The sequence below is a fragment of the Equus asinus genome, chromosome 29 (genome assembly GCF_041296235.1).
Source record: "Equus asinus isolate D_3611 breed Donkey chromosome 29, EquAss-T2T_v2, whole genome shotgun sequence".
NCBI classification, from domain to species: domain Eukaryota; kingdom Metazoa; phylum Chordata; class Mammalia; order Perissodactyla; family Equidae; genus Equus; species Equus asinus.
Window position 1 is genome coordinate 16,415,221 of NC_091818.1, and position 26,596 is coordinate 16,441,816.

Sequence of the window (26,596 nt, forward strand, 5' to 3'; positions counted from 1 at the left end):
CTCCAGCAATTGCTAATCTGTTTACCACGTCTATAATTTGTCGTTTTGAGAATGTTGTATAAATGAAATCTTACAGTCAGAGGGCTTTGTACCAAGTAGCTTGATAAAATCTTAGGAAATATTTAAGCATATCTTCAGAAAAAGTGGTTAAGATTTGTTTCTTGTTATGAAGCAGGCGAGTTTTATTTCAGAATTTGGTTGGACACGTGCCTTCTTGTCCGTAATCTCAGGATTTGCCAGTCCTGGGTTATCACGTAAAATCAAAGTATCATTAAACTGAGAACTTTTTTTGCCATTAATAAAGAATTATGATGTAGAATCATGTTTAAGCTTCCTAGTATGTTGAATGTGTATGGTATATTTATAATGAGTAAGATATATACATTATGCACCCACACAAAAATGTATACGTATATAGTATGTGCGTGTGTGTGTGTGTGTGTAACTTTTTAAAAGATCACTCTCTGCCTGAAAAAAAGTCATGAGTAAAACCCAAGTGGATGCCTACCTGTTCCTGGTGAACTTTTAAAGCTAGTTAATAAGTGACAATTTAACTTAAGATGTAAATTATGACCATAGCTTATTGTCATGAACAAGAGCTATCTCAAATGATTACTTTTGAGCTTCCATGACATTACCTTGACAATCTAAAATGAATATAGCATTATTTATACCATCGATGACCTTATAGCTGCATGAAATAAAATGTATTTATTTTATAACATATTTTGATGAATGTTTCTATATGCAGTTCTTAGAAAAGGCATGGTTTCTCTTGTGTCAACTTTGCTCTGATTTTACAGGATTCAAGCCAAAACTCGAGAATTTAGAGAGCGACAAGCTCGAGAGCGTGACTATGCTGAAATCCAAGATTTTCATCGAACATTTGGCTGTGATGATGAGCTGGTGTACGGGGGAATTTCTTCCTATGAAGGTTCCATGGCTCTCAGCGCCAGACCGCAGAGCCCAAGAGAAGGACATATGATGGATGCTTTGTATGCCCAAGTGAAGAAGCCGCGGAATTCCAAACCTTCACCTGCAGACGGGTAGGCTCCAGGAGCAATCAGGGTATTGCTTCCAAATCAACTTTTGTACAGTTTTTGACAAGGGAGTAGATTGCTCATCAGATCTCAAACCAGAACTGCCTTTTATTAATGGCTGTTAAAAAGCCGTTGTGTCTAAAAGTATTGAGTTTACACAAATCGAATCCTAATGGAAGGAGCGGCAGAGGTTTTGATAGCTTTTCTAATTATTCCAACGTATTTCATCTTGTTCTTAAAATGGTTTCAGACTGGAGAACTAACCTTTAGTTTATAACTCAAATAAAAAGCAAACTTGAAATTATGGCTCTTCTACTTAAGCCATATTTCCTTTTATTGCTGGGAGAGCCTCTAGTTGTGGTGATTAAATAGATGAGGAATGACATGATTTATCCCAATTGTGATTTATTTAGAGGGCCACTTTTTTTTGCTGACGTGATTTTATATGATGAAAGAATTAGCGAACGAGATGTACAGTATAGCTGGTCTTCAGATGGCTTGTTAGTAGCCACAGACCACAGGTCTGATTGTGTTTATCAGTATGGCACACAGGACTGCAATGTTGACTCCATGTTAATGGCTACATATTTCTTGCAGATTTTAACTGACTATATGGCTATATATTTTTTTTTGCTATGTGTTTTTTAATGGCTATATATTTGTTTCAAATTTTAACCGAAACAATTTAAAAGCAGATCTTTTTCCACCCCTCTATTTATATATTCAGACACCATATAAAGTTTAGTTCATGAAGAAAATAATACTCATTTCTTTTTATTTGAAACATATGCACATTATTGTGCTAAACAATACGCTAATCCCATCACGTCCTGTAATGGTTTCTTAGAATCATTGCGTTATAGGGGAGCTAGGTTTTGAACATTAAAAATAGCAGGTTTCACTTACAACTAGCGGTTCTCAAGCTTTAGCATGCATCTGTATCCCCTGGGGGACTTCTTAAGACACACACTGACTGACCTTTCCAGAGCATTTTGATTCAGTGGGCCTGGGGTGGACTAACAAGCTCCAGGTCCCCTGGTGGAGCTGCTGGTCCCTGGTACTGCGCGTCGAGAACTCAGTGAGACTAGAAAGGCATTGTGACTATTTCACCCATAGCACCCATGTGTGATTTGGCTGCTGCGCTTGGCAAGCAGTCCCTGTTTCAGTTATTTACTTCCAGCCATTTTTAATAGAGGTTTGCAAGTGCAACAGGTAGCCCTCAGGTAAACCCAGAAGGAAGCATTTTAAAGAGTAGCCAAAGGAGAAGCAGTTCTTAAGGTAAAACTCCAGTCAGGTTATTGTTCTGTTCTTCCTTTTTCTTTTTTTTTTTTTGGTTTTTGTTGAGTTTTTGGTTTTCTTTATTGTTTTATGAAAATCTGTTTGATGTTGACTATAATGAGTGAGTGACGTAGGTTAACATAGGAGGCTTATGGTTTATTTCAACAGCTTGGGTATGACCACCAAGCAGGTTCCTGGTGCTTATTAACCAACACAGATGTGTCAGGATTCAAAGAAGGCTATTATCAGTGACAGTGACATTTTCTTAAAAAACTTCTTGGTTTTTCTGTGCTTGTGAAAGCTGCTTATGGAAGGTCAAATAGCATTTGAAGGCAATGAATGTCCCATTGAAAGTGTTTTCTTGGGAGAAACGGCAGCAGAAACACTGGATTTGCCAGTTAGAAACTTTTGGAAGACCTAAAAGAAAGTTAGTTACCATGTTACTGATCATTGATAAAAACATTAATCATTTTTGCTACCTTCCACATCTAGTTTGAAAATCTAAAAAGTAGTGGATGTGCTTGTAGTGTTTGTTCACAGACCTCAGGAGTCCCACCTGACGTGTGGGATGAGAGTCAGAGGGCCCTCTCCAGGTCCCGAGGTCCAGAATCTGTTGCTTTAAACCCCAGTGCCCTAGAAGAGTCTAACCGTCTCCTGAAGATTTCTGCAAACTTTCAAAAGGGCTTATGTACTCAGAGCCCTGTCTGCTACTGGGCTCCAGCATCTTTGGCTGCAGTCTCTGCTCTGCATCATGCTGACCTCACACTGAAACGCAGCCTCCTAACTAATTTCCATCCAAAACCCACTCAGCAAAACATTCCAAAGGAGACTTTCGTCATGGGGACGAGTCACACCAAGCAGTGAACTGCTCAAAATCACATGGTAGACATCGCTGTGTTCAAAAGCCCCTCTCAGCCTCACTAAAGCACAGACTGGACAGCCATCTGTGGGGGACGTTATAGTGCCCCCAAGGTGTCATTAGACTAGAGAATTTCTAAGACCTTCCAACTCAAGAGAATTATAATTTATCTTTTTTTAAAAAAGGATCACAGAAACTTTTTAGTTTTTTATAATTATTATTTCTGCAGAGAATAAGATGTCCATTAAACAATGATATGACTAATCCAAACATTTGGAAATTATTGCCGTTGTAGGGTACTTCTTCACCTACCTGTAAGTAAGGATGAATTTGGCTGGGAAGTAATGGCATCACCTCTTTTCCTGTCAGAGAGAAAGCTGTAGAAAAGTGTTTCTCAGACTTGGGTAGTCTAGAGACTGTTTTTAAAGCAAAGACAATCTCTTGATACTGCAGTATAGAATTAAATTGTTTTGATTATAATGTTACTTAAATATGTATAAAAATAAAATAGGACTAAACTCCTTCTGTTTACAGCCATTACACAACTATAAAACCAAACATCTTTACAAATTAAATACAAACAAAACAGCAAAACCATTACATTCAAATGAATGCCATTAATTTAATGTGGCCAATAGTGCTTTTTTAAAATCTAAACTCTTGCACAAATCATGAATATGGTGGCGGCTGCTCCATGACAGGTTCGTTTGTGTGTGTTTGCCTACCCCCACCAGCCAAGGGCTGACTCAGTTCATCCATTGCTTTTCTCAGGGAGAGTTCCGTAGATATCCAGTAACCTTTGACCTGTATGCCACGTGGATTCATGAAGTCCAATTTGCTTCTATTCTCATTAAACTTGAGACAGTGAAAGTAGCGTTCCTTGATGCCTTCATATTTGTAAACTTAAATTCAGACGGTGAAATAACATACTTATAAGATGATCCAGAATATGCTTATATTAACTTTTAAAAAAATAATCATTCAAATGGAAAGATAAAACTTGAAGGTCCTCATAGAGTATTTCCTGTATGAAGAATATAACCAATAAAGAAGCTCCCATCAACTAGCTAAATCTCACCAAAATTTGTGATTGATGTCTGATGAACTTTACCATTCGAATTTTTGGATTCCATGGGAATATAGGCAGTCAGTTGACAATCTGAAGCGCAGCCTGCATCTGTTCTAGGATTTTTATTATTTGATAAGAAAGCAGTATCCTGAATTTTATTGCTTAATCATTTTGATTGATCTTATAGTCAGAAACGGGGATCTGATAGCCCCACATGGAAATAGCCAGGCATAGTTTATTAAATGCTGTGAATTTGATGTCAAAATGAGACACTCTTCTCACTTTCCATATATCATTTATAAAATGCTTTTTATAAGATAGCTTCATACTGTATCTAGAAATATTTCCATACCTGTTTATTTGATTGACACATGAACTATTATCTGACTGGATGCTTTGGTCACAGTGCCATTGTTACTTCTGTTTATTAATGTCCTTGGTAGCATTTTGATTTTTCATGTTGGATTGATGCTAAAGAGAAGCCGACCCTACCCTTCTGTTTCGTGTGAATAACGAGGCTTAAACTCACAAAAATATTGGTGTATATATTTTACCCTACTTTGAACCAAAGACCTCGAATAATTAGCTGTTGTAAGTGATTCATAATCCTACAATTCTTTGCAAGAATGTGTTCTCTATTTGATTGTGGTGGCTTCAGCTGGCTAGAATACTTTAGAGACTGACACTGTGCTCTCTGGGTTCCCCATCACTCTCCACTGTGGAAGACACTGCTGGTTGCCTACCTGATACCTAGTCTCCCTTCCTTACTTAAGAGAATCCCAATTTTCTTCCGGTTGGCAATGTGCCCAGCTAAAAATTTCAATTTCCCAGACTCCCTTGCAGTAAGAGGTGACCATGTGACATTGCTCTGACTAATGAGTCAGAAGTGGACCTAGGATGGGACTTCCTGCAAAGCTAATTTTTTCCTGATTAAAATGGAGCTGACATCTTTTGCCCTTTGCCATTTTCCCTTCTCTCTGCCTGGAACTTGAATGGGTGCTCCAAGATGGGATTCATCTAACACTCCTGAAGAGGAAGAGCGAAGCAGCCTGGGCCCTTGAGCGGGTGTCCCGGTCCTGGCGAGCCCACCGTCTACTCCTTATTACCTGCAAAACTGAGCTCCTTACTTGTTTAAGTCAGCTTCCGTTAGGTTTCTAGTTCATGGAGACGAACACCATTCTGAGCATAGTGAGTCATGCACACAAAAACCCAAAGGGAATCATCATGTTTGGATCAAGATTGTCTACATATCGGAGAACTATCTCCCGGTCAGATCGTTTCCACAATGTTTTGTGAAATTAAGCAATGGCCAGACTTCTCCAGTGCTGCTCAGTTAGCTCTTCTACCTTTCATTCTGTTAAGCCCCTCCTTAAAGATGGATTGTCAATCAAACGTCTGCTGGCATATATCTGTCTTAACTCCGACACACCATTATCTCCTGGCAACTCCTACCTCCACCAACAATCCTGCTATGAGTAGGAGGCAGTTGAGTGAACTATAAGCATTAACTATGGGGCCACACTGCCGGGGTTTGGTTCTGGGCTCTTGTGCCATTAGCTGTGGCAACTCTATGCTTCATTTCCTTATGAGTAAAATGGGGATAATAATGGTACTTACCGCATTCAGCGTGAGGAGGACTAACTGTCAGTACACATCCAGCACTCTGGCTCTGTGCCTGGTCTGTAGTGAGCATTATTTAGGTGTTTGATGTTGCTATTGTTAGTTAGGAAGTGGCTGTTTACTCTCAGGAAAGCACAGCATCCCTACCTGGATACAGAAACAAGCAGGGAACAAAATTGAAAAGTATAAAGATAGATTTTATTCCTTATCCTTAACGTAGATATAAAAGAAGGGATGCAACTCTGCTGATAGGTTTCATTCATTACATAGCTGTTCTCCATAAATCACATCATGTCATGAACAGTGTCTCTTTAAATGAGGACTTAGTGAGTTTGGTATGAGGCATTCTGGATTGTTTCTGCAGTATAAATACTTGGATTGAAAGTCACTTCTGGGTACCATAAAATGGCTTCTTTGAGAGTGAGTAGGGGACAGTGGGCTATGAATGCGATCAATTTCTGTCTGTCTTTTGACATTTTGAAGGCTTTCATTCTGTACTTCTCATGGAAATCTTTGAAGTTCTTCGTGTTCTACTTTTTGAAAGCTTGCTGATTCCAAGCTTGCACTGCTCCGTGGACATATGGATGCTTGAACTGCTCAAACCTTGTCTGAAATTTTGACATTTCTGTTTGCATCAAGTTATCTCCTGGCTGGCCGGGAAGGCCGGCATCAGGATCCTAAGGACCATCATAGGCTATGTTCTAGAACAGTGATTTTTCAGATTTTAGCATGTGTACAGAGCACCTGAGATGCTTCTCACAAATGCGGTTTCATTGAACTCCCCTCATGGGTGTTCTGACTCAGTAGGTGTGGTTGGGGACGAAGAACCACATTTTCAGTGAGCACCTCAGTTGACTGTAATACAACCGGTCCATCCACCCTTTGAAAGACACTATTCTTGGGCTAATGAAAAACCAAACTGGAACTCCGACAGAACTTAATGTAGTAAGTAAGGTTTATTAACAGTGAAACTGCAAAGTAATTTCTCATTTCCATACCGGACACAGCTTTATCTTGGCATTCATAAATGTCCATTGTTCACCTATGATTGAAGAATAATTTTATTTAAAAGGTCAGCCTGCGAGTGTGATATTCACAAACTTTATCCGCTGTTTCTTGACACTAGTCAAAAAGTTTCTTTTCATGTAAGTTATACAATTAATTTCAATGTAAAAGTTTAGTGTGTTTGAATTCTAACAAAGAAATGATGAAATGCTGGTCAATAATGTTTCTTATGTGCTTGAGGATACCATGCAATTCATATTTTTATATCCAGATACCAGAATCTCAAGTTAAAAACTTCACAGAAAGACAGCCCTAATGGACGTTTGCTCACTGTCACCACGCAATCATTTGCCACCAAGAATGCATTGTCCTCAAATATAATTGAAATCAAATAGGTACATGCTGCTATAAATCTAAATAGCAGGAAAATAGTAGGCTAGACTCCCCCAGCTTGTTGAGGACACCTTAATGGAAGCATAAATACCATAATCAGATGCTTTTTGCATGCATTTTACCACTAAAGAGAAAATGCCGATTTTAAAAGAAAAGACCTTTGTGAACTTGTTTTTTCCCCCATTAAAATGGAATCCAGTTGTGTCAAAAGGAAGTCTGGCAGACAGAACAAAACTAATTTTCTTAGATGCAGTTATTAAACATATGCTCTTTTAAAAATGTTGGGTCCTATAACAAAGCTGTATTTGCTATTCAAAAAGTCAAATACCACCTTATTTACTTGCATTTACTTGATATTATTTATCCCTGCTTTTCTTGAAATGTGAGAAAGTGAATTCCGAAATGTAGTAAATGTCATTGTCATGTGCGTTTGCAAATTGGTGCCATTCCTAATTAATGTGCTCTACCCTGGCCACATCTCACTGCCCTTAAGGTATTCATTTTTGACCTTGGCTAGTTCCTTCTCCATTCACCTCAGCAAATGTTCCAAACTCTGTTGTTCCCTTCAACATGGCTCTCATCTCCAAACCTACAACCCACCTACATCTGGCCCCCCCCACCCCGGCTACCTCCCTCACACAGCTTGCTGAGGATCCACTCTCCTCCTTCCCTGCCAGCTCTGTGAACACTGCCGGATCCCAGCCCCACTCCTGCAGGATCCTGCTGCATCTCTCCGCCCAGCCCCTCCTTTAGGCTGCACCTCTCTCCTGGTGCTTGCACATAGACAGTAAACATGCTAAAGTCTTTATCATGCTGTTAAAAAAAATCCTTTTTTACCCTCGAGCTATTTTCTGCCCTATTTTTCCTCTTCACTTCTAATCTAAACTTCTTGAAAAATTAATCTGGATTTGGTATAGGCTGTTGTATCTTCTTTCCCATATCTCATTCACTCCCTGTGGTAGACAGACGAATAGCCCTCCAAAGAGGTCTACACCCTACTCCCTGGAAACTGTGAATATGTCACCTCACGTGGCAAAGAGGATGTTGCAGAGCTGATTAAGGATCTTAAAATGGGGAGATTCTCCTGGATTATCGAGATGAGCCCAGTGGAATCACAGAGTCTCCATCGGTGAAAGAGGGAGGCAGGAGAGTCCAAGCCGGGGAGAGACTGGAAGATACTACACTGCTGGCTTTGAAGACGGGAAAGGGCTGTGAGTCAAGGAATACACGTGGCTTCTAGAAGCTGGAAAAGGCAAGGAGAGATCCTGGCCTAGAGCCTGCAGAAGGAGCGCAGCCCTGCCGACACCTTGGTTTTGGCCCAGTGACACTCACTTCAGACTTCTGACCATTCCTGTAATGGACTTCTGTTATCTTGAGGCAGTGTTTGTGGTATCGATCACAGCTGCCAGGCGATTAGCTTCCTAATGGCCTCCTAGATTCCTGGTCTGTAAACACTTTAGTTCTTTCCATTGTGGGTCACTCTGTGGCATTCCTGAAACCCTGTCCTCTTAGTTTCTGTGGTTCTGCTGTCTCTTGCTTCCTCCTTCCTTTCTGACTATTCCTGAACTGTCTCTTTAGAGATCGCCTTCTACTTTTCCCTAATTTTGGATTCCCTAGGGAAATAGTTCTGAGCCACGGCTCTTCCCCACGTGTTCTTTTTGGTTACAGTTTTAACCACACCGCAGCCCGGGCCATGCATAGTCTGCACTAGCCCAGCCCTCTGCTCTAAGTCCCCCAACTCCTGGAGCTGATGCCAGCTGGGAATGCGTGCTTCTTGTGTCCCTCAGGCTCATAAGCTGAGCCTCTCCAAAACAGAATTCATCGTTTTTCATTCCAAACGCCTTCTAGTTTCCTTGGCTTCATCTCAGAGAATGCCATCACCACCCACACATCTACTCAAGCCATCGGCCTTTCTTTGGCAGCCAGCCTCTCTCCCCCAACATTAGCCCGTGACACAGGCCTACCAGTTTTACATTCTAACAAATTCCAGGTCCTCGCGCTCCTGCTGTGCCGCTCCCCATGGATGCTGGCTGTAGTCGCCTAACTCTTCTCCTTGCCGCCGGTCTTATTCGCCTCAAATCCCTGTTTCACCTTACATTTTCTACCCTAAATAAAAATCTGACCATCTCAGTCGCTGTCTTAAAATTATTCTGTGGCTGTTTATTGTCTCCAAGACACAGTCTAAGTCCTCAGCATGGTGTCCCTGGGCCTCTGAGACCTCCCGTTTCAGCCTGGTCTCTAATTATATCAGATTATGTGGTCTTGGTTCACATTGTACTTTCCTAACACAGGATCCATCTAAAAGTGTAAATCCAACTACATCTATTACGTGGGTGAATTAAGTGGCTCTTTGATGTTATATGTTCTGCAAATGTTAAATTTTGGTGAGTAAAAACAAGTGATCACCATTCATTAAGCTATTCTAATATAGTTAGAGATGCAGCAATTAAATCAAAGGCGGAGGTGACATAAACAACCCAACAAATGAAATCTGGAAAGTAATGAAGCCATAAATAAGGTCATGGCTAATTTTAAAGACTTCTTGTTTAATTCTTTTTGTTGATTAACATTGCCTGAAACCACAATTTGTTTGTAGAAGTAATGTGTAATGGGGATTGTTTGTTTATATATTTATTTTAGCCTTAGAGGAAATCTAAATATTCTGCAGAAATATGAGGATAAACGAAAACTATCTTAGACCTTGGCAGTTAGTAGGCAAATAGTCCTCCAGCAGAGTGTGTTCATTTTTGTTTTAATGTCTTTCCCTTTCAGGATGCTGAACTTTTGGGTCTTCAATGATGAGCTGGCCACACTGTGGTCAGAATCTCCTGGAGCTGCTTGGTATTTCATTTGATGTTAGCTTGCTAACAGAAGCTCCAAGATCCTGGGCGGGGCATTGAGGTCTCAGACTATCCAGGTGTAGGCTGGCGTGCAGTTTGGCATGATAACTCATCTTTTTATTTCTACCCAACTGCCTGGTTCTGCTGTCCTTTAGCTAGTCCAAACCCGTACATTCAAGTACCAATCTTAGTGGTATTTAGTGGTCTTAGGTTGGTGTTATTTTTTTTCTTGCTCTCGCACAAGGATGGAATATCAATCAACTATTCATATAAATTCATGAGGATTTATGTGGAGCCCTGCTGTGAGATGCATTTTCAACTTCTTGGGAGACTTGATTGGGACCTGAATCCCAAGTCCACTTTTAAATTAACTTCTCAGGTGTTCTAGAGCTTTTTCTTGGGCTCCCCAAGCCCTCAGTGTGCATAACTATTTGATTATTCTCTACTTGTTGCTTCATTCTTTCTCCTTCCATTAGTTCCCCCATTGGTTGATTTTGTGTAGCTTAAGAAGAAGCAGTGGTTGATTAAAAAAGATATTTTTTGTCTTTTCCAATCAAGGAAGTGGTTGGGAAATTCTTAGCTTCTTCCACTAAAATAGGTGTGTATATAGAAACCTGAAAATTCAAACTTTCTGTATTGTTACAGAACAGAAAATGACTAGATAATTTTTATATTCTATTGATATGTAGTAATTATTTGAAAAATGCATTTCAAATTGTATAAAAGGGACTTAAATGTTTGTAGAATGAATGAATGAATGTATACTGGGGTATATGTACATTTCTATAAAACTCAAATATTTTTAAAACTGAATTTTCTATATCAGTTTATGCCTTTCATTATTAGTTCTACCCAATAAACTAAACAGAGCTATATTGTAGAATCCTTAGGAATATAGAGTTTCAAAAATAGTTGTTCTCAAACAAAACACCTTGGGGCCAGATAAGTGTCTCCAGGGTGGTTCCTTTTGGCAAGGCGGCAGGGTGGGCGGGTGGCTCTTTCAGCTTAAATCGTTTACAAATAAATTTACTATAAATTTAAAAGTTAAACAGATATTATTGGGTAAGAAGCTAACCTTAGCATGCATTTGTGCTTCTTTATTACCCTTGTTTTAACTGGAATTCCTGGTTACCTCCAAGGGAGGCCTGCCTGGCTCAGCCCCAGAGGATGCTAATCTTCCCTGGGGTAGAACCAGACTGAGCCTGAAGCGAACCAAAGTAGACAAAGCCACTGAGCCCAGCTTGTACCAGAGGCTCAGACTATCCAAATGGGCTGCAGGTGCCACCTTCAGGAGCCTGATGGATTTCCTGAGTGTGCATGAATTTTGACTAAGCCTTTATGACTTGGAATTGATGGGTAATGTCAGTCTGAATAGAAGAAATAGTATTGTCTGAATTAGAGAATATGTTCAAAGATACTATACTTTGAAATACTTCCAGCAGTTCAGATGAAGGGCTAACAGTGTTTTGGTTAGTAAACCTTTATTTTTTAAACTTTACTGTAGATTGTTTTTATTCTAATTTAGATATAAATCAGATTTGTTTAAATTTTGTTTAGGTGAGACTCATTTGTTGATTCCAACACCATTGGAATAGAAAATGATTATTCTAAATGCTCTTCAAATAAATCCTCCTAAAATCTAATTTCTACTATAAATTTATATAGAAACAATAGCAATTTAATAGTGAAAAGACAAATTCCTTTATAGATTTTCAAAAGTTGTCAATAGTGGTGTCTGAAATAATTGTATCATTCACCTAAGAAAAATACTGCCAGAGTTGCATGTAATTCTGTAATTTTAAAAATAAAAGTATATTGTTGTCTTCTGTGAAGGAAAATGTGATTTAAAAGAAAAATGAGCCATTCCAGAACTCACTGATTATCACGACTTGAAAATAATTCCCTCCAAATAAATCTTCATAACAACAAAATAACAGATATCTTTTGCCTCTCTCTTCTGGTCTCTGCTTTGGTACTTAACGGGTCATTTAATGCCAGGTACAAAGTTCGAAAAGCAATAGTTGCTTAGTCGTTTGAAAGTTATATAATAACTTGGACCTGCATCAGGCACTTAGGCAGACAACTAGTAAAGTAAAATTTTAACTCCATGTTTGTTTTAAATTCTAATGCCACGTAGAATTCTTAAAGAAGGTTGGGAGAGGGGATAAGGGTGCAGCTGGAACTGGGGAATGCTGGGAGACATAGGGTACTAGCTGAGCAAGTTATGGACACCCAACTGCAAGGAGTACCATGAAACTACTAGTTGTTGTGAATCTGGACAGTTATAGTGATTTTCTGGCAGATGGCAGTTTGTGTCTTGAGCAATGAGGATTTTCTCAAATTTCACAAAGTTAGCATGTGGCCTGTAGGGGAAAGGACAAGGACCTAGAAAAATGACTTAAGTTTTATATAATCATAATCTTGGGGCAGAAGAGTTTTGTTTTTGTTTTGCAAGCTGCATTAGCATAACTTAGAAAAAATCACCTGCTTTGTAACAGAAACTAAAGCTGAGGATAAATACTTATTTCAATTATTCTCTTTTTCTTTCATTTCCTTCCTTCCTTTACTCTGTATGTTTGAGCTTTGTGAAATATTCAAGGGCTTGAATTCTTTGAACAAGCCCAAAGTTCTTGTACGTGTTCACCTTCCAGCCTCTGTGTCTGTCCTTTCACCCCGCAACCGTTATTTGGCAGCTGCTGTGTGCTGAGAAGGATGGAAGGTGGCTGGGGTACAGGAATGAGCAAGACCTAATTCACTTCTCAGGTTCCTCTCATTTGGTGTCACGTGACAGATGACACACAATATGTTGTACACAGAGCGATAAGAATTCAATAGGATGCTGAGGAGATACACTCAGCTTGGGGAAGGAGGGGCTTCTAAGAGGTCGTGTACTCGAGCTGCACCCTTGATGGGTAGAGCTGTACTATATACGTGTGTATGTGTGTATGTGTATATATGTATGTATAAACTGACCTAGTTTTGACTGTCAGTGCAGTCTAGTTAAGGTACTGGATTTATACACTCCTAGTAAATATTAAATATGGTCAACACTTTACTATGTAAACTTCTTAATGGCTCCTGTCCCTAAAGGGCACTGGTAGAACTGTTGTGCTTTTCTCTCTGGGTAGTTTGATTCTCTGAAAAGTTTTTATGGGATTGCATCTAGTAAGGCTTGCCCAGCTTCTAGGGCTCTTGGTGTCGTGAACCCTCAAGTAGGTGGGGCATTGAAGTCGATAGGATAATGAGGTCGAACCTGGACAGGAAGAGACGCTGCAGATCCAATTAGGTAGCAGCCAGGTGGTTTCTACATGGGTGGGTCCAGGATTCAGGGGCCATGAGTGATAGCTGTGCTTGGCATATTGATCTTATGAATCGGTTCCAAAGTGGGTGTGTAAGAATATTAATGTCTTTAGTATAGTATAGTATATCTATAGTATAGTAAAGATGCTATACTAAAGTGACATTACGCATTTGAGGAATGTAACGGTCTTGTTTTGGCCATTCATGACTGTGAATGACCTGTGATTTGCAATACTGCTAGGGCCTGCAGGCTTCGCCAGAGCATGGAGGGGGGTGGGGGAGTGGAACTACGTTAGTAGTTAGTAGTTGCACATCTGTTGAACATCTTCTAGACATACACACTCCCTTACTAGCCCAGTTCAGAAACACTGGCAGATCTGATAAAGTCATGATTTAGTCAGCATCTTCCTTCTCCTATTATTTCTAAGGAATTTTATTTGCATCTGTGAGAGTCTCATTAACCGCTCTTTGTAATGGATGAATCCAAAATGTACTACCCAGTTTCTTTTAAAGAGCAACATATCTTTGAATGTCTTGGTTTTCCCATAAGATTTCCAGCTTTTATACTAGATCAGCGTGAACTGGATATAGGTGTAGTGTGACCCTTGCTGACTGAGGGCTTCATAATGTCCAACAGTCCGTCCCACTTACAACTGAAAGCAGAATGCTGGTTGATTTTTTAAAGGGCAGGAGGTGCCCTGATTGTTTACTGGGACTTCCTTTACAGCTACTGCGTGAGAGCGTCACTTCCCCACTTTTACGTGTAGTACATTCTTGAAAATGTTTAAAAGTCGCATGACTGCCAATGCCACACATATATATGTATGAAGGGATGGGATGGGGTTGTGTTCCCAGAGAGACGAGACGTCATGGTGGAATCGGCAATGATGTTGCCTGCAGGCACTGGTGATAAACTACACTGTGCTGGGAGGACCCGGGACTGAGGAGACCCATGCCAGTGCCCTGCCGGCTCCCCGTCACTGCAGGGACAGGCGTGTAAAGCCAAGCAGCACCCTTTCTCCTGCACTGATGTCCCTCTTGACCGTTTTCTGGGCACTGCCTTGTGCTTGCACATGGCCACCAGGGTGAGTTTCCCTGAGTGGCTTCCTGCTTGAAACCCTTCACTGCCCGCAGTGGGAAGAGGAGTCGTCGTCGGAGGAAGATGGCCAGCGGAAAACAAGTTGGTTGGCACTCCAGGCAAACTCTGGGGCATCACAGGAGCCTCAGCCCTTGGGCAGGAGTGAGTGACGGGGGCTTCTACACGGAATGCCACACCCCCAGGAGCGCTCACCTGCAAAGAGCGCAGCTGCCTCTGAAGGGGCCTGGCTCTGTCGCTACAGCAGCTGGGGCAGGGGTGGGGGCAGGCACGCCACCCGCAGACTAAAGTTAGTTGGTCTGAGAAAATACAAATGAATTATAATCATAACTCTCCTGTTCTCCTTCTCTGCACTCCTAACTACCTTCTCTGCTTTGTTTTTCATACTAGTGCTAATGACATTATGATATGACATAGTCACACCTTCAAGATTGTGTTGATCTTTCATCTCTAACAACTAGAATGAAATTGCGTTTTAAAGTAGGAATCTTTGTTTTGTTCATAGCTATTCCAAGGCCCAGCACTTAGGCATTCAAATATGTGCAATAAATGAGTGAAGGAATAACCCAGTGCCCCTCAGCGCAGCAAAGGCAGCCTGTGGGCATAGGATAGGGCGGGGCAGAGTGGGAGCTGCGTCTGAGTAGAGAGGGCCTGCTTTAGGAAAAACATGTGACCTTTCCGTCAGCAAAATGTAGTCAAACATTTTAATTGCTAAAATCCCTTTTGCTTATTATATGTTAAATTCATAATTCCTTTTTTCATTCTTCCTCCTCAGTTTTTTTTTTAAAAATTTACTTTTTTACCTTTATTTGTTCAACTGAAGGACAATTGCCAGGTATCCTTGTGTGTGTCTAAGGCATACAGCATGTTGATGACACATTTATACATTGCAGTATGGTTAGCTAGCACCATGGCATTGGCGAACATCTCTACAGTTACGTAATTATCGTTTCTTTTTTTTTTTTTTAACAGGTTTATTGAGACGTAATTCACACACTATACAATTCACTCGTTGAAAGTGTACAATTCAGTGGCTTTTAGTATATTCACGAGTTACTCATCCATCACCGCAATCAATTGTAAAACATTTTCATTATCCTAAAAAGAAAGCCTGCTCCCCCTTATCTGTCACTGCCCCTCCAGGCCCCGCCCCCACTCCCAGCTCTAGGCAACAGCTAATCTACTTTCTGTTTCTATAGATTTGCCTATTCTGAACATTCCCTATAAAATGTAAATCCATAATTCTCATAGGTTTCCTAGAGCTTATGTCATTTTGAGAGAGAGAATGTGGTACGATACCAGCCAATATGATATGCTAAGAGAGGATGTGCTATCGGTATTGTTAGCACAGGATCTGGGCCAGCCTGAGTTCACATCCTGGCTCTGCCAGTTAACCTTCTGTGCCTCCCTTCTTCTGTCTGTGAAATGGGGATAACAGTGCTTACCTCGTTGGTTTTTTTGTGAGGATTAAATGGATAACTCCATGTATTGCACTCTGAATGCTGCCTGGCACATAGGAAAAGTCCAGTAAGTGTTAATTACTATTATTATTATGCCACCACCGTCCTCATCATCATTTAGATTCTTGAGTTCTAAGAAGCTAAAAAGTTTGCTGCATAAATTGTTTTTGCGTGAGTCTGTGATGATTCTGTATTTTTTTGGCATCTTTTGTGTGTAAAAACTTATTTAGATTCCTCGCTTTTTTTGATGCTACAGTTGACATCTGCAGCTTTCGACATTATGCACTGGTGCTAAAATGTGCCTTGCTGTGGACATTTGATGGATTGTCTGACTAGGAAGCGCTCAATCTGCAGTAATTTGGTGTAGTATTTAACTTGAATGGCCACAGATTCATTTCCTAAACAGGAGACCAAGGTGACCAAGGGTTGTGGGTTGTGGTGTTGGAGGACGTGAATGGAGATGGGGCTGGCCTAGGGGCTGAGCCAGGTTCTTCCGCAGCTTGTGATGCAACCTGCGGCTGAGTCCCGCCTTTGGAGAGCCTGGCTACTGCTTCCCTCCTGGAAGGATGGGGTGGAATAACAAGGCCATTTGAAATAGCTCTGTGATATAGTTAAATAAAAGCTACCATGTACTTGCATAATTTTAGTGCTATATATGCCTTGTATTCATTATATGATAATTAATTAAAATAAGCTTCAATGTTAATAAATTGGTAGTACAGAGTATTATTGATGTTTTATTTATTACCATAAATAGCAGGAAATAGCTGAGTGATTTCTTTTTGATTCCCATCTTAGAAATGATAAATCAAATATGAAAAGGGGCTAGATTTATTTTTTATGATGTGTCTTTTTCTCGCACACTCTGTCCACTTACCTGGAATCAGCTGTGTACGTACCTCACAAAATGAAGTCTCCTGATAGCCAAGGACAGCTAAATGCCCATCAAGGAATAAATGAATGCGTGTGAGTTGTTTTAATTAGCGAGGTGTGATTTAAAGGTTGCTGAAATCAAAAAGGCTTATTCATTTTTCATCAATAATCACTTACCTTAATATTTCATTAGAAACCGCTGATTTTCAGACCTCCTTCTGAGCTTTGATTCATTATGACTGCAGACGTAATTTACCTTCCCCTCCTTTTCTCTTTCTGGATTATACTCTTTCATCTCTGAGACACTGTTAAGATGTTTCCAACATTCACAGGGCTGCTAATTGATCCAACTTTTTTATGTAACTGTACTTAAAGCTAAGAGTTCTAGGCTGTGGAAAGCTGCATGTATGTGAGTGCCCACGCATGTTTTTAGGCAGACTTCTTTCGTCATTTGAACAACTGATAATAACATGCAAATTTTCTGTTTCATATGTTCTGAGAGTAAAGACTGACTGATCACATGCAAAGTCAGGAAGTAAATAGCTGGGCCACATTCTTAGACTATGCCATCAATCTGAAAGAACAAAGCATCTTGTGTGTGGCATACTCGGCAGATGAGATCACTATCTGCGCATCTACCTTATTTTCAAAACATTTCTCCAGTTGCTTTAGACGCGGACTTGCACTTGGCCTCAGAGTGCAGTGTGCTTGTGTGTCCTCAGGTGGTGGTTCTGTTCTAGACTTCTGTGCTGCCACCTACAGAGTGCCGCTCTGACGCAGCGAAGCCGAGAGCCAGGCTCTCACTCTAGTACGATGCACGTACAGAAAAGAGCCATTCCTCTTCTTAAATTGCCCGGTGACTGTGTGTGACCGATCACAGCAGAGAGAGCCCATCTAGGGTGTCGGAGTCTGATTGGAACCTCTGAAAACCGCAAATTCCAAGCACTTCTCCTTAAATGCATAGATGGGTCTTAGGTTTTTGGAAGTAACTAATCTAAAACATGGGAACGTACCCAGCACAGACTGAGATTCTGACAAGCTGATGCTAACAATGAAAAAAAATAAATAAATCGATGAATAGATAGACATTGTCGTTTTTTCCAGGTTAATTATGAAATGCTGTATGTCTGTCTTCTACAGCCATGTTGAACAATTTAGATAAAGTACATATTACTAACCTTCATTAGCTGTAGCAGTTTCAATGCTGAGTAAAAATTGCTCAGTGTTAAGAAATAATAATTTATGTGCTTAAAAATTTGGTAAACATGTATGTGTTCAGAATTGTAAATATTTTTATTGCACCATAAGCTTTATTACCTTTTCGGTGTTTCCTAGAAAACTTGGTGCTGACTTTTCTCATGTCCCAGATTCCTATTCCAGAAGTATCTCTAAAAAAATGAATGAACCACCAATAGGCATATAAATGTCTCCTTATGGAGAACTAAAAGGACACATATGTGTTAGGAGATATTAGTCAGCATTAAAAATAATAAGTCCTTGTTTACCCAGAACTACTCTTTACACTTGGTTTAGCTTTGGAATGTTTGTTGGTAACTTTTTCTATAAAATAAATGCTTTTTTCTTACATGTTGGAATTAGTGTGACTTGCATTGTGTGAGTGCATCTGTGTTTCAGTAATTCTGTTCTTGGCGAGTGACGCTCTTCAGGATCCGGGAAGAGGTTCAGAGATACAGTGTCCAACATCTCTTGAGCGGACTTTCCCTTTGCCTTTGTGCTTTTCTCCAGCTGCCTGTCCTGCTTCACGGCCTCTGGCTTACATGTGGCGTAGGTATGAACAAGTGTGGCCGGGTGGTGGCGGGGACCATGTGGCTTTAGCTTCAGATCTTGGCTCTGCCACTTCCTTGGATGTTTGGCAAGGTATTTAACCTCTGTGAGCCTCGTTAAATTCATCTGTATTTTAAATTTTGGGTCCCATTGTTAGACCATATGTCAGCTGTGTCCTGATTTTTATATTTAGAAAATATGTTCTTTGTAAGCACGCATCATGATCTGTGTTAGAAGCTATTGGGGCTTGAAGAGAAATGCAGATCCAGTCCCTGATAGTAATGCTCTCCTAGTCTTTTGGGAGAATAACAGACGGACTTCAATAACACAACCCGTTTTATTGACCATACTGTTTATTTTAATAGCTAGACCAGAATGGTTTGATTGACTTTTTAAAAATCTGGTATGTTTTTTGCCATATGGACAAGGCCATATCTAGAGTGCCAGGCTAATAAGCCTTCTCTTCTCTGCCAGTGAACCATGAAAGTTGTCAGCAAAATGTTTCGTTTCGAATTGATCATTTTCCAAGCTCTTGGTGACGTAAACACCTATCTTAAGAGGGAAAGTACAGAGTATCGTTCATCAGTCACTGGAAATTCGTTGCACCAAAGAACTGTAGGCAACCAGTATGTGAAATGATCTAGAAAGGAACGTACACAGTGTGGTTGCGGATGCCTAAAAATGGTGTAAAACTACCCTCAATCAGTTGATTGTGGGCCCAAGGTGCAGATTACTTTCTTTGAATGGTGTCATAACACTGAAAGAATGTAAAACATGGGAGTTTAGTAGTACTTAGCAGTAACATATTTTTTTTAAATAGTCACGGTTTAAAATAGGATGACTTTGTGCTTTTCTCATTTTTATAAAGGGCTCAATGTACAAATCATTCTGAATCAGAATACCATTAATTCCTGTGTATAGGAATGAAATGATATAATGATGTTAGGTCATCTTCTAATGTTATCAATTAATTCTTAAGTGTTCTTTGCATCCCTAGCCTCCTTGGTACCATCAAAATATTTGTATCTTTCATTTCATTTCTCTCCTCCTCATGTTTGTGTTTTCCTTTGCATCCTTTAGCATATACACTATATTTAAAGTAGCTTTTTTAAAGTCCTTTTTCCTCTAATTCCATCATCACTGTTGTTTCTGACTCTGTTTCTATTGACTGATTTTTCTCCTGGTTGTGCATCACATTTTCCTCTTTCTTACATCCAATAATTTTTGATTGGCTGCCAGACATTTTGAATGTTACGATGTGGAGGCTGTGTTTGTTGTATTTTTTAAGAGTGTTGGAGCTTTTCTGGCAGGCAGTTAAATTACTTGCTGATTGTTTCTTATTTTTAGATTGCTTTTTTGTCTCCTTTAGGACAGGTCCAGAGTGGCCTTCCAGCTAAGGTCTGATTTGGCCCCCTTTCCAAGGCGTGTCACTTCCTCACTGAATACGGGGCGTGTTCAGTGAGTGTATTCCGTAAGGTCTCTTCCTGTGGCTGGATAGAACTTGCCCAATTCCTGGCACTGTAGGACTGCCTGAAATTGCTCTTCTTCCTGCTGCTGGGGAATTAATTTTTCACAGAAGTTGTTCCTGTCTGAGCTTGTGGAGTTTTCCCTGACTCACGCCCAGTGTGGTGCTCAAAGACTGAAGAGGACCACCCAGGTTTCTGGAGCTTTGTCTCTGTGTAGATCCTCCTCTCAGGTAATCTGTCCTACAAATTCTGATCCCCTCAGCCTCCCCAGATGCAGAGCTCTGCGTGACTGCAGTGCCATTCGTCCCCCTGCCCTGCACCGCACTCTGGGAATTACCGCCTGACAGGGAGCCCAGGCCACAGTAGGGCTCTCTTCACTTGTTTGCTTTTTTCAGGGATTATAGTCCTAGTCTTCCTCATCCCTGTTTTCTGAAAATAGTTGTTTCCTATATTTTTCTAGTTTTCCAGTTGCTTTTAGAAAGAAGGTAATTCTAGGCCACTTATGCTCTCATTGCCAAAAATGGAGCTCTCTTAAAATACAGACAGTCTTGGGGGCTGGCCCCATGGCTGAGTGGTTAAGTTCCCGTGGTCCACTTCGGCAGCCCAGGGTTTCACTGGTTCAGATCCTGGGCACGGACCTAGCACCACTCATCAGGCCATGCTGAGGCAGTGTCCCACATAGTACAACTAGAAGGACCTACAGCTGGAATATACAGCTATGTACTGGGGGGCTTTGGGGAGAAGAAGGGAAAAAAAAGATTGGCAACAGATGTTAGCTCAGGACCAATCTTAAAAAATAGTCTTTATCCTCTGTATTCGTCTTTGTCAAAACTCTAGTCACTCTAGGTTATTTCCCATCCCAGAATATGTTGATCTTTTCCCTTCGTCAGTCCTCATTACATATGCTTTTTTTTTTTATCGGTATGGAACTGATGCATACAGACTTCTTTATCTCTATTATTAAAATCCCAATTCTCCAAATGCCATCTCCTCTGCAAATTTAGTACATCTAGCCGGAATGAATCTCTCCTCTTCCTTGGATTCAAAACAGTTTGTACACCTACTAATGACTTCCTCAAGTGTCTATAGAGGGTGGTTCCAAGCTCTCTGATTCCCTCCACTTGTTGCACGATTTGTATTTCTCCTCATGTTCTTCTTTAGCGATGGAGGGAAATCATTAAGGCATTCCCTGAGAGCTGTTTTTAGGACTCACTCTGCTGCTAGAAAGCAGTCTCCTACAAGGGGTGCTTGTGATCCCTCTGTAAGTGGGTTACTTCTCCTATAAGGAGATAAGGATAAGGGCCATGCCCTCCAAATGCTTTTGTACATTTTTGGAGAATTTAAAGGTGGGTATGTAGGATGAATGAATGAAAAAAGCTTGGCTTAAAATTGTTTAATGGTTTTATATATTTAAGAAGATTCCTTACATAGCATGTGACTTCAGCATGTAAGGATCATTCACTTTATAAAAGTGCATCACATAACAATGTTTTGGTCAAGGACAGACCACGTATAGACGGTGGTTCCATAAGATTGGTACCATATAGCCTAGGTGTGCAGTAGGTTACACTGTGTAGGTGTGTGTAAGTACACTCTATGATGTTCACACAACGAAAAAAATCACCTATCACATTCATATCCCCATCATGAAGTGATGCATAACTGTAGATATAACTTTTCAGTGACATATCGGTGACAATGAACAGAGTATATCGCTTTATAAATCTGTTGTTGTACTGTAATTTTTTTGCTAGGACTCCCGACCCCACCCCCCTCAAAGAACTATAATTCAGTGCTGGTAAAGGTGCATATACGTCTTTTTTTCTTGGTACATTTCTTAAGCCAGTGATAATGGTATATCCTTCTGCTGATGATGCTGGATTTAAGACGAGGCTTCAGAGGGAAACAAACAAAGAGTATTGTTATTTTGCGACCCTTCCATCTTTCTCCTCTTATCTCTGTTTTCTTCCAGTGCAGATATTCAGGCACTACTGGGCACTGTGTTTAAAGAGACACAACGTTTTGCTGATTTCCTTTAGATGTTTCCTGAATAAGAAACATGTTATCCCTTAATCAGCTCCTTTTGAGATGTCTGTTTACACTAAACAAAGTCCTATTCCAATTAGTTTCGAATTCTAAGCAAAAGCTCTGGTAATTAAACATTGTCTGAAGGAGCACCCTGTTACTGCAGTGCAATATTGAAGTTGAGGTGCAGTAGAAACAATAGTAAGCTTGTTAGCACGTTTATCAATTTAACTGATCAACCACATCAAAGGACTATATAGTGACTTAAGGTATTTTTTTCTCTCAAACTTAAACACCCTGAATTTTGGAAACTTAATACCTCTGTTCCCTCATCTGTAAATTGAAATAACTGTATACAAATAAATACTGAGAATCACTATCTTGTAGGGTTATGTGGGATACATGAGATAATATATGCATAGTGCCTGCTTGTAGTAGTATAAATATATTTTGTTGTGGTCCAATCTCATGACAAAAATATATTATGATAAAATAAATCCTTCTAATAAGTAGATCTTAAAAATGCAATGAGTAGCACAGTTACTGGAAGAAGCAGTCAGTTTTAGCACATTATAAACTTTGGGACAACTTCTTAGACTTAATTTTAAATGCAATTTATTCTATATAAAATTCTGGCCAAATTTTGGAGTAAACGAAATGAGAGAGTCCCCAAACGTGACATAGTGGGCAATGTCCTTAGTATATGTGGTGTATGCATAATAATGATTTGTATCTACCTGGTGTTTTCTGGATATTGTGCTGTGAATGTATGTTCGGCTGGGAGGAGAGAATTTCAAAGTTGGACCATCAGTAGATGAAGTACTGTAACGTTAATTGGCAACAGAATTTATTTCATAATGTGTATGATCTGTTGCAGGGGTAAAATAGATTACTTTTAGATACCCACATAAAATTGTTTTCTCACCAGATAATTATATTGGCTCTGTGTGTAACACAAATTTTAAATATTTTATGTTATTAGTAACACCAGTATAACGCGGGAATTAACAAGCTAGAAATGCAAATACATTTTCCTGTTTCTTACACTGTGCCTGCAAACAGAGAATTGGTTCTGTAAATTATTTTCAGTGTGCGCACTTTTTAACAAGGTCCTTAAAGTGGTAATCATTTCTCAGTTTCCAATGTTGAGAGTACTGATGGTTTGACAGCTGTAATGTTGCTTTTGCAGGTGATGAAATATTGGTTTTCATTAAATTTTATGTTAAAAAAGCTTATTTAGAATCATAGATTTTTAGCATTTTAGAGTGGGAAGGAACCTGATCTAACAGTCTTATTTTACAGAAGTGGGAGCGGAAGGGTGGGGGCGCGGACGCAGGCTGTTCCTGCTTGTCGTCATCCGTCCTTTTAAGGATGTCTTGGTACCGCGGCAAGAAGACCTGACGTGGAGTCAGGAAGCCTGCAGGCTCGTGGGCCACTGTCCTCAGGTAGGAGTGCTAACTGGGCCAGTCACCTGATTGTGAAACAGGGATAATCATACCTGATTTGCCGCTTACAGAAGGAAAATGTGCTGATAAAATAAAGTCTATGTATGAAAGCGTAGTTAAAAATATAAAGCTCTACCTATGTGTTGAATCATACTATTAATAATTATTCCTGACTATTTTGACCTCTTCCATGACCTCTAGAATTATCTTGAGTGAATGAGTTAATTCAAAGATATCTATGACGGCAACTCTGAAGAGAACACCCAGCATGCCAGCAGGTTATTGGAATACGCCGGCATTGAGCTATTTCTGTTGCAAGCAATACTCAGCTAAGGGTCTAATTGGACTTCAAGTAAGAAGAGATTTTTTTGAAAAGAATTCAATATACACGATAGAGTTATGGCCAGAGGTACTTCCAAGTTAGGTTAAGCAGACACAGCTATTTGTCTGTGAGTAAACAGTGCAGGTGTGATTGAAACGTTTACCATCCTTTCTTATTTAGATAAGACAGGTGCAGATGCTGTGGTTTGCGATGTCCAGGTCCATTTGCTCTGAATTCCATGTCATCCTTGTTCTCCCCCTGGCCCAAGGGGTTGTGGGGCCCCGGGCTGTGTCTGCTGTCATTTGTCAGTTGGTTACAGGTTCTTGGTAAACGTCTTGATGCCCATCGTTGCGTTTATGACAGAGACCTGTGGCCCCTCCTCTGCATCCAGGGCTCACCCGGTTTTCCTGCTTCCTGCCTCCTTCATCTACTCAGTGCTGCTTTCCACTCTGCAGTCTTGTTCTTCTCTTTATTTCTCCTGTTGTCGATCCGGCCTCGCCTTTTCTTCACTCTGTGCGCTCTGGACACTCGGCTCTACCTCTCCTGCCCGGCCTCCTGCGCCCTGGCCGGCCCGCTGCCCGCTCCCGGCGCTCTCCGTACCTGCCACACTAGCCTCCTCGGAGCTCCTTGGCCAGGCTGAGAGGAGCATTCCCACCCAGTGCCTCTGCACTTGTCACTTTGTCTGCTGGGTGCCCTGCCCTGGATCTTGACATCACGGGCTTCTTCCTGTCATCCAGGCTCTGATCAGAGTTTCCTCTTCCGAGTGGTTTTTCCTAATGCCCTGTCTAAAGCAGCAGCCCCCAGCCCCAGCCCTATCCAGCCTGGTTCCCTGCTTTAATTCTCTGTTGACATGTATCCCCATCTCATGTTGCCCTGTTCATTCATATGTTTTACTGCTTCTAATTCCGCCCTCTTGAATGTAGCTCTGCCAGAGCAGAGACCCCATCTGTCCTGTCCACCTGTGTATCTGTAAGCTCCTAAGAGCGGCTGGCAAGCAGTGGGTGCTAGCTGATGTTTGTTTAATGTGTGTATGTATACACGTATGTTTGTATGTATGCATGTTTGTGTGTATGCTTTATATGCACACATACAGGCACGTGTGTGTATGTATTTTTGTGTGTGTGGGGGGCGTCCCTGGCTCCCTTTCGTTGTCAGGTAGGTGCTCTCAGGCGATACTCTGTGCTGTCTGCCGTGCTTCCTCCGTCTGCAGTTTTCGGTCTGCCCGATGGGAGGGACTACTTACCTACCTTCACAAAATCCCACTGGGTGGGGGCGGCTGACTCCCCGGTGTGCCAGTCCCCGCCAGGAGCAAAACAAGCCTTCTACCCTGCTTCCTGTTTCCTGTTTTTAAAGTGCCTCTTTTTCACTAAAGCCCCAAGTCTTACTTTGCTTCAAGGCAGCTATTTTTAAAAGGCTATTTATCAAAGATTTTGCTTTTAATCCTTCTTGCATGCCTTCTAAAAAATTCTTCTTCAATAGTATATCATGGAGAGCTTCTGACAACTGTTATCGTTGAATTAACATGCATTAATAGTGTGATTCTTTTTACTAACCCTTAAAATTATCTTAATATTAAAGTCATACTTTTTTGTATAAAACTTAGGAAATACAGAAAAGGAAAAGATTATCTCATCCCAAAAGAACCATTGTTAACATTTTAGAGTATATTCTTAGACACATGTGCACATGTCTATCTGCCTATTCAGAACTGAGCAGCATCCCACCCTGCCTGCCCCTCAGCCTCCTGCTGTTGGCCTGGCCGCCGCACGCCCGGCTCCGTGTGCTGAGTATGCTCTTACAGCAGCGTTTCTTAATGGCTGCGAGTTTCCATTTCATGGACTTTTCTTGGTCAAATTGCTTAACCACCTGAGCCCTGCTTTTCTCATCTGTAAAAGGGAATAATAATACTGCCTGCCTAACATAGTCTAAAGAAATTAAACGAGGTAATATTATTTATCCGTTTCCTACTATCTTTTAACAACTTAAAGTGCACTGTGATCTATCTTACTACTATTTCTTGCAAATCCAAATAGGTAATTATATTTTATCAATAAAACATTTTTAAACTCTAAAAATATGCATTTTCTTTGTTTTCAAATGATATTATCGAAGAATGGTAGGGCGTTGTTAGTTAAGGCAAATCTCAAATTAAAAACACTTTGGTTTTATAAAAGAGATTGCCTCAGGAGTTTCCATCTAAAAGTAGGAATTTGTCCCGCTTCCCTTAGCCAATCTCGTCCTTGGCCGCGGTCTGTCTTCCACTGCACCTTCTGCCGAAGGCTGATGTTGCATCTCTGGTGCTCATTTCCACCAAGCTGTTTCAGAACAAGCCTGGGAGCTGCTCCTCTGTGACTGGATGCGCTGATTTCTCATCTCCTCTCGGGGCTCCTTGGCCCAGCCTCAGGGTGGCGTTAGACTAAAGACGTTGTCTGTTAGTGCCATCGTCTTTAGGAGTGCACGGGACCTTAAGTAAAAAATTGTTCTATTTAAAGTAAACTTTCTTATTTTGTTTTTTGTTGTTTTTTTTTTTTTTGTCATTAGGTTAAGCATGGAAATAAACAAATTTAGAAATGTTGAACTGTTTCTGTTACTTTGGATTATTTTTAAAATACCGTCTCTGTTTCTAACAAAGGTCTGGTCCTCTTTTAAAATAAGTCAAAGTTACATTTCTATTCTGAAGTTATGTGTAGTAAAAAATCTGTGTTTACTCATGGTCGTAT

At 40.5% G+C, this 26,596-nt stretch overlaps 1 protein-coding gene across 29 annotated transcripts in view; it reads left to right on the plus strand.

The window, feature by feature from the left end:
• Positions 1-26,596, plus strand: part of PARD3 (par-3 family cell polarity regulator) — a 612,530-nt gene that overhangs the window by 467,850 nt on the left and 118,084 nt on the right. For all 29 annotated transcript variants that reach the window (XM_070501262.1, XM_070501252.1, XM_070501261.1 and 26 more), the window contains one exon: positions 804-1,046. In XM_070501262.1, the coding sequence (XP_070357363.1) occupies positions 804-1,046 (243 nt within the window). The remainder of the gene's footprint in view (positions 1-803; positions 1,047-26,596) is intronic.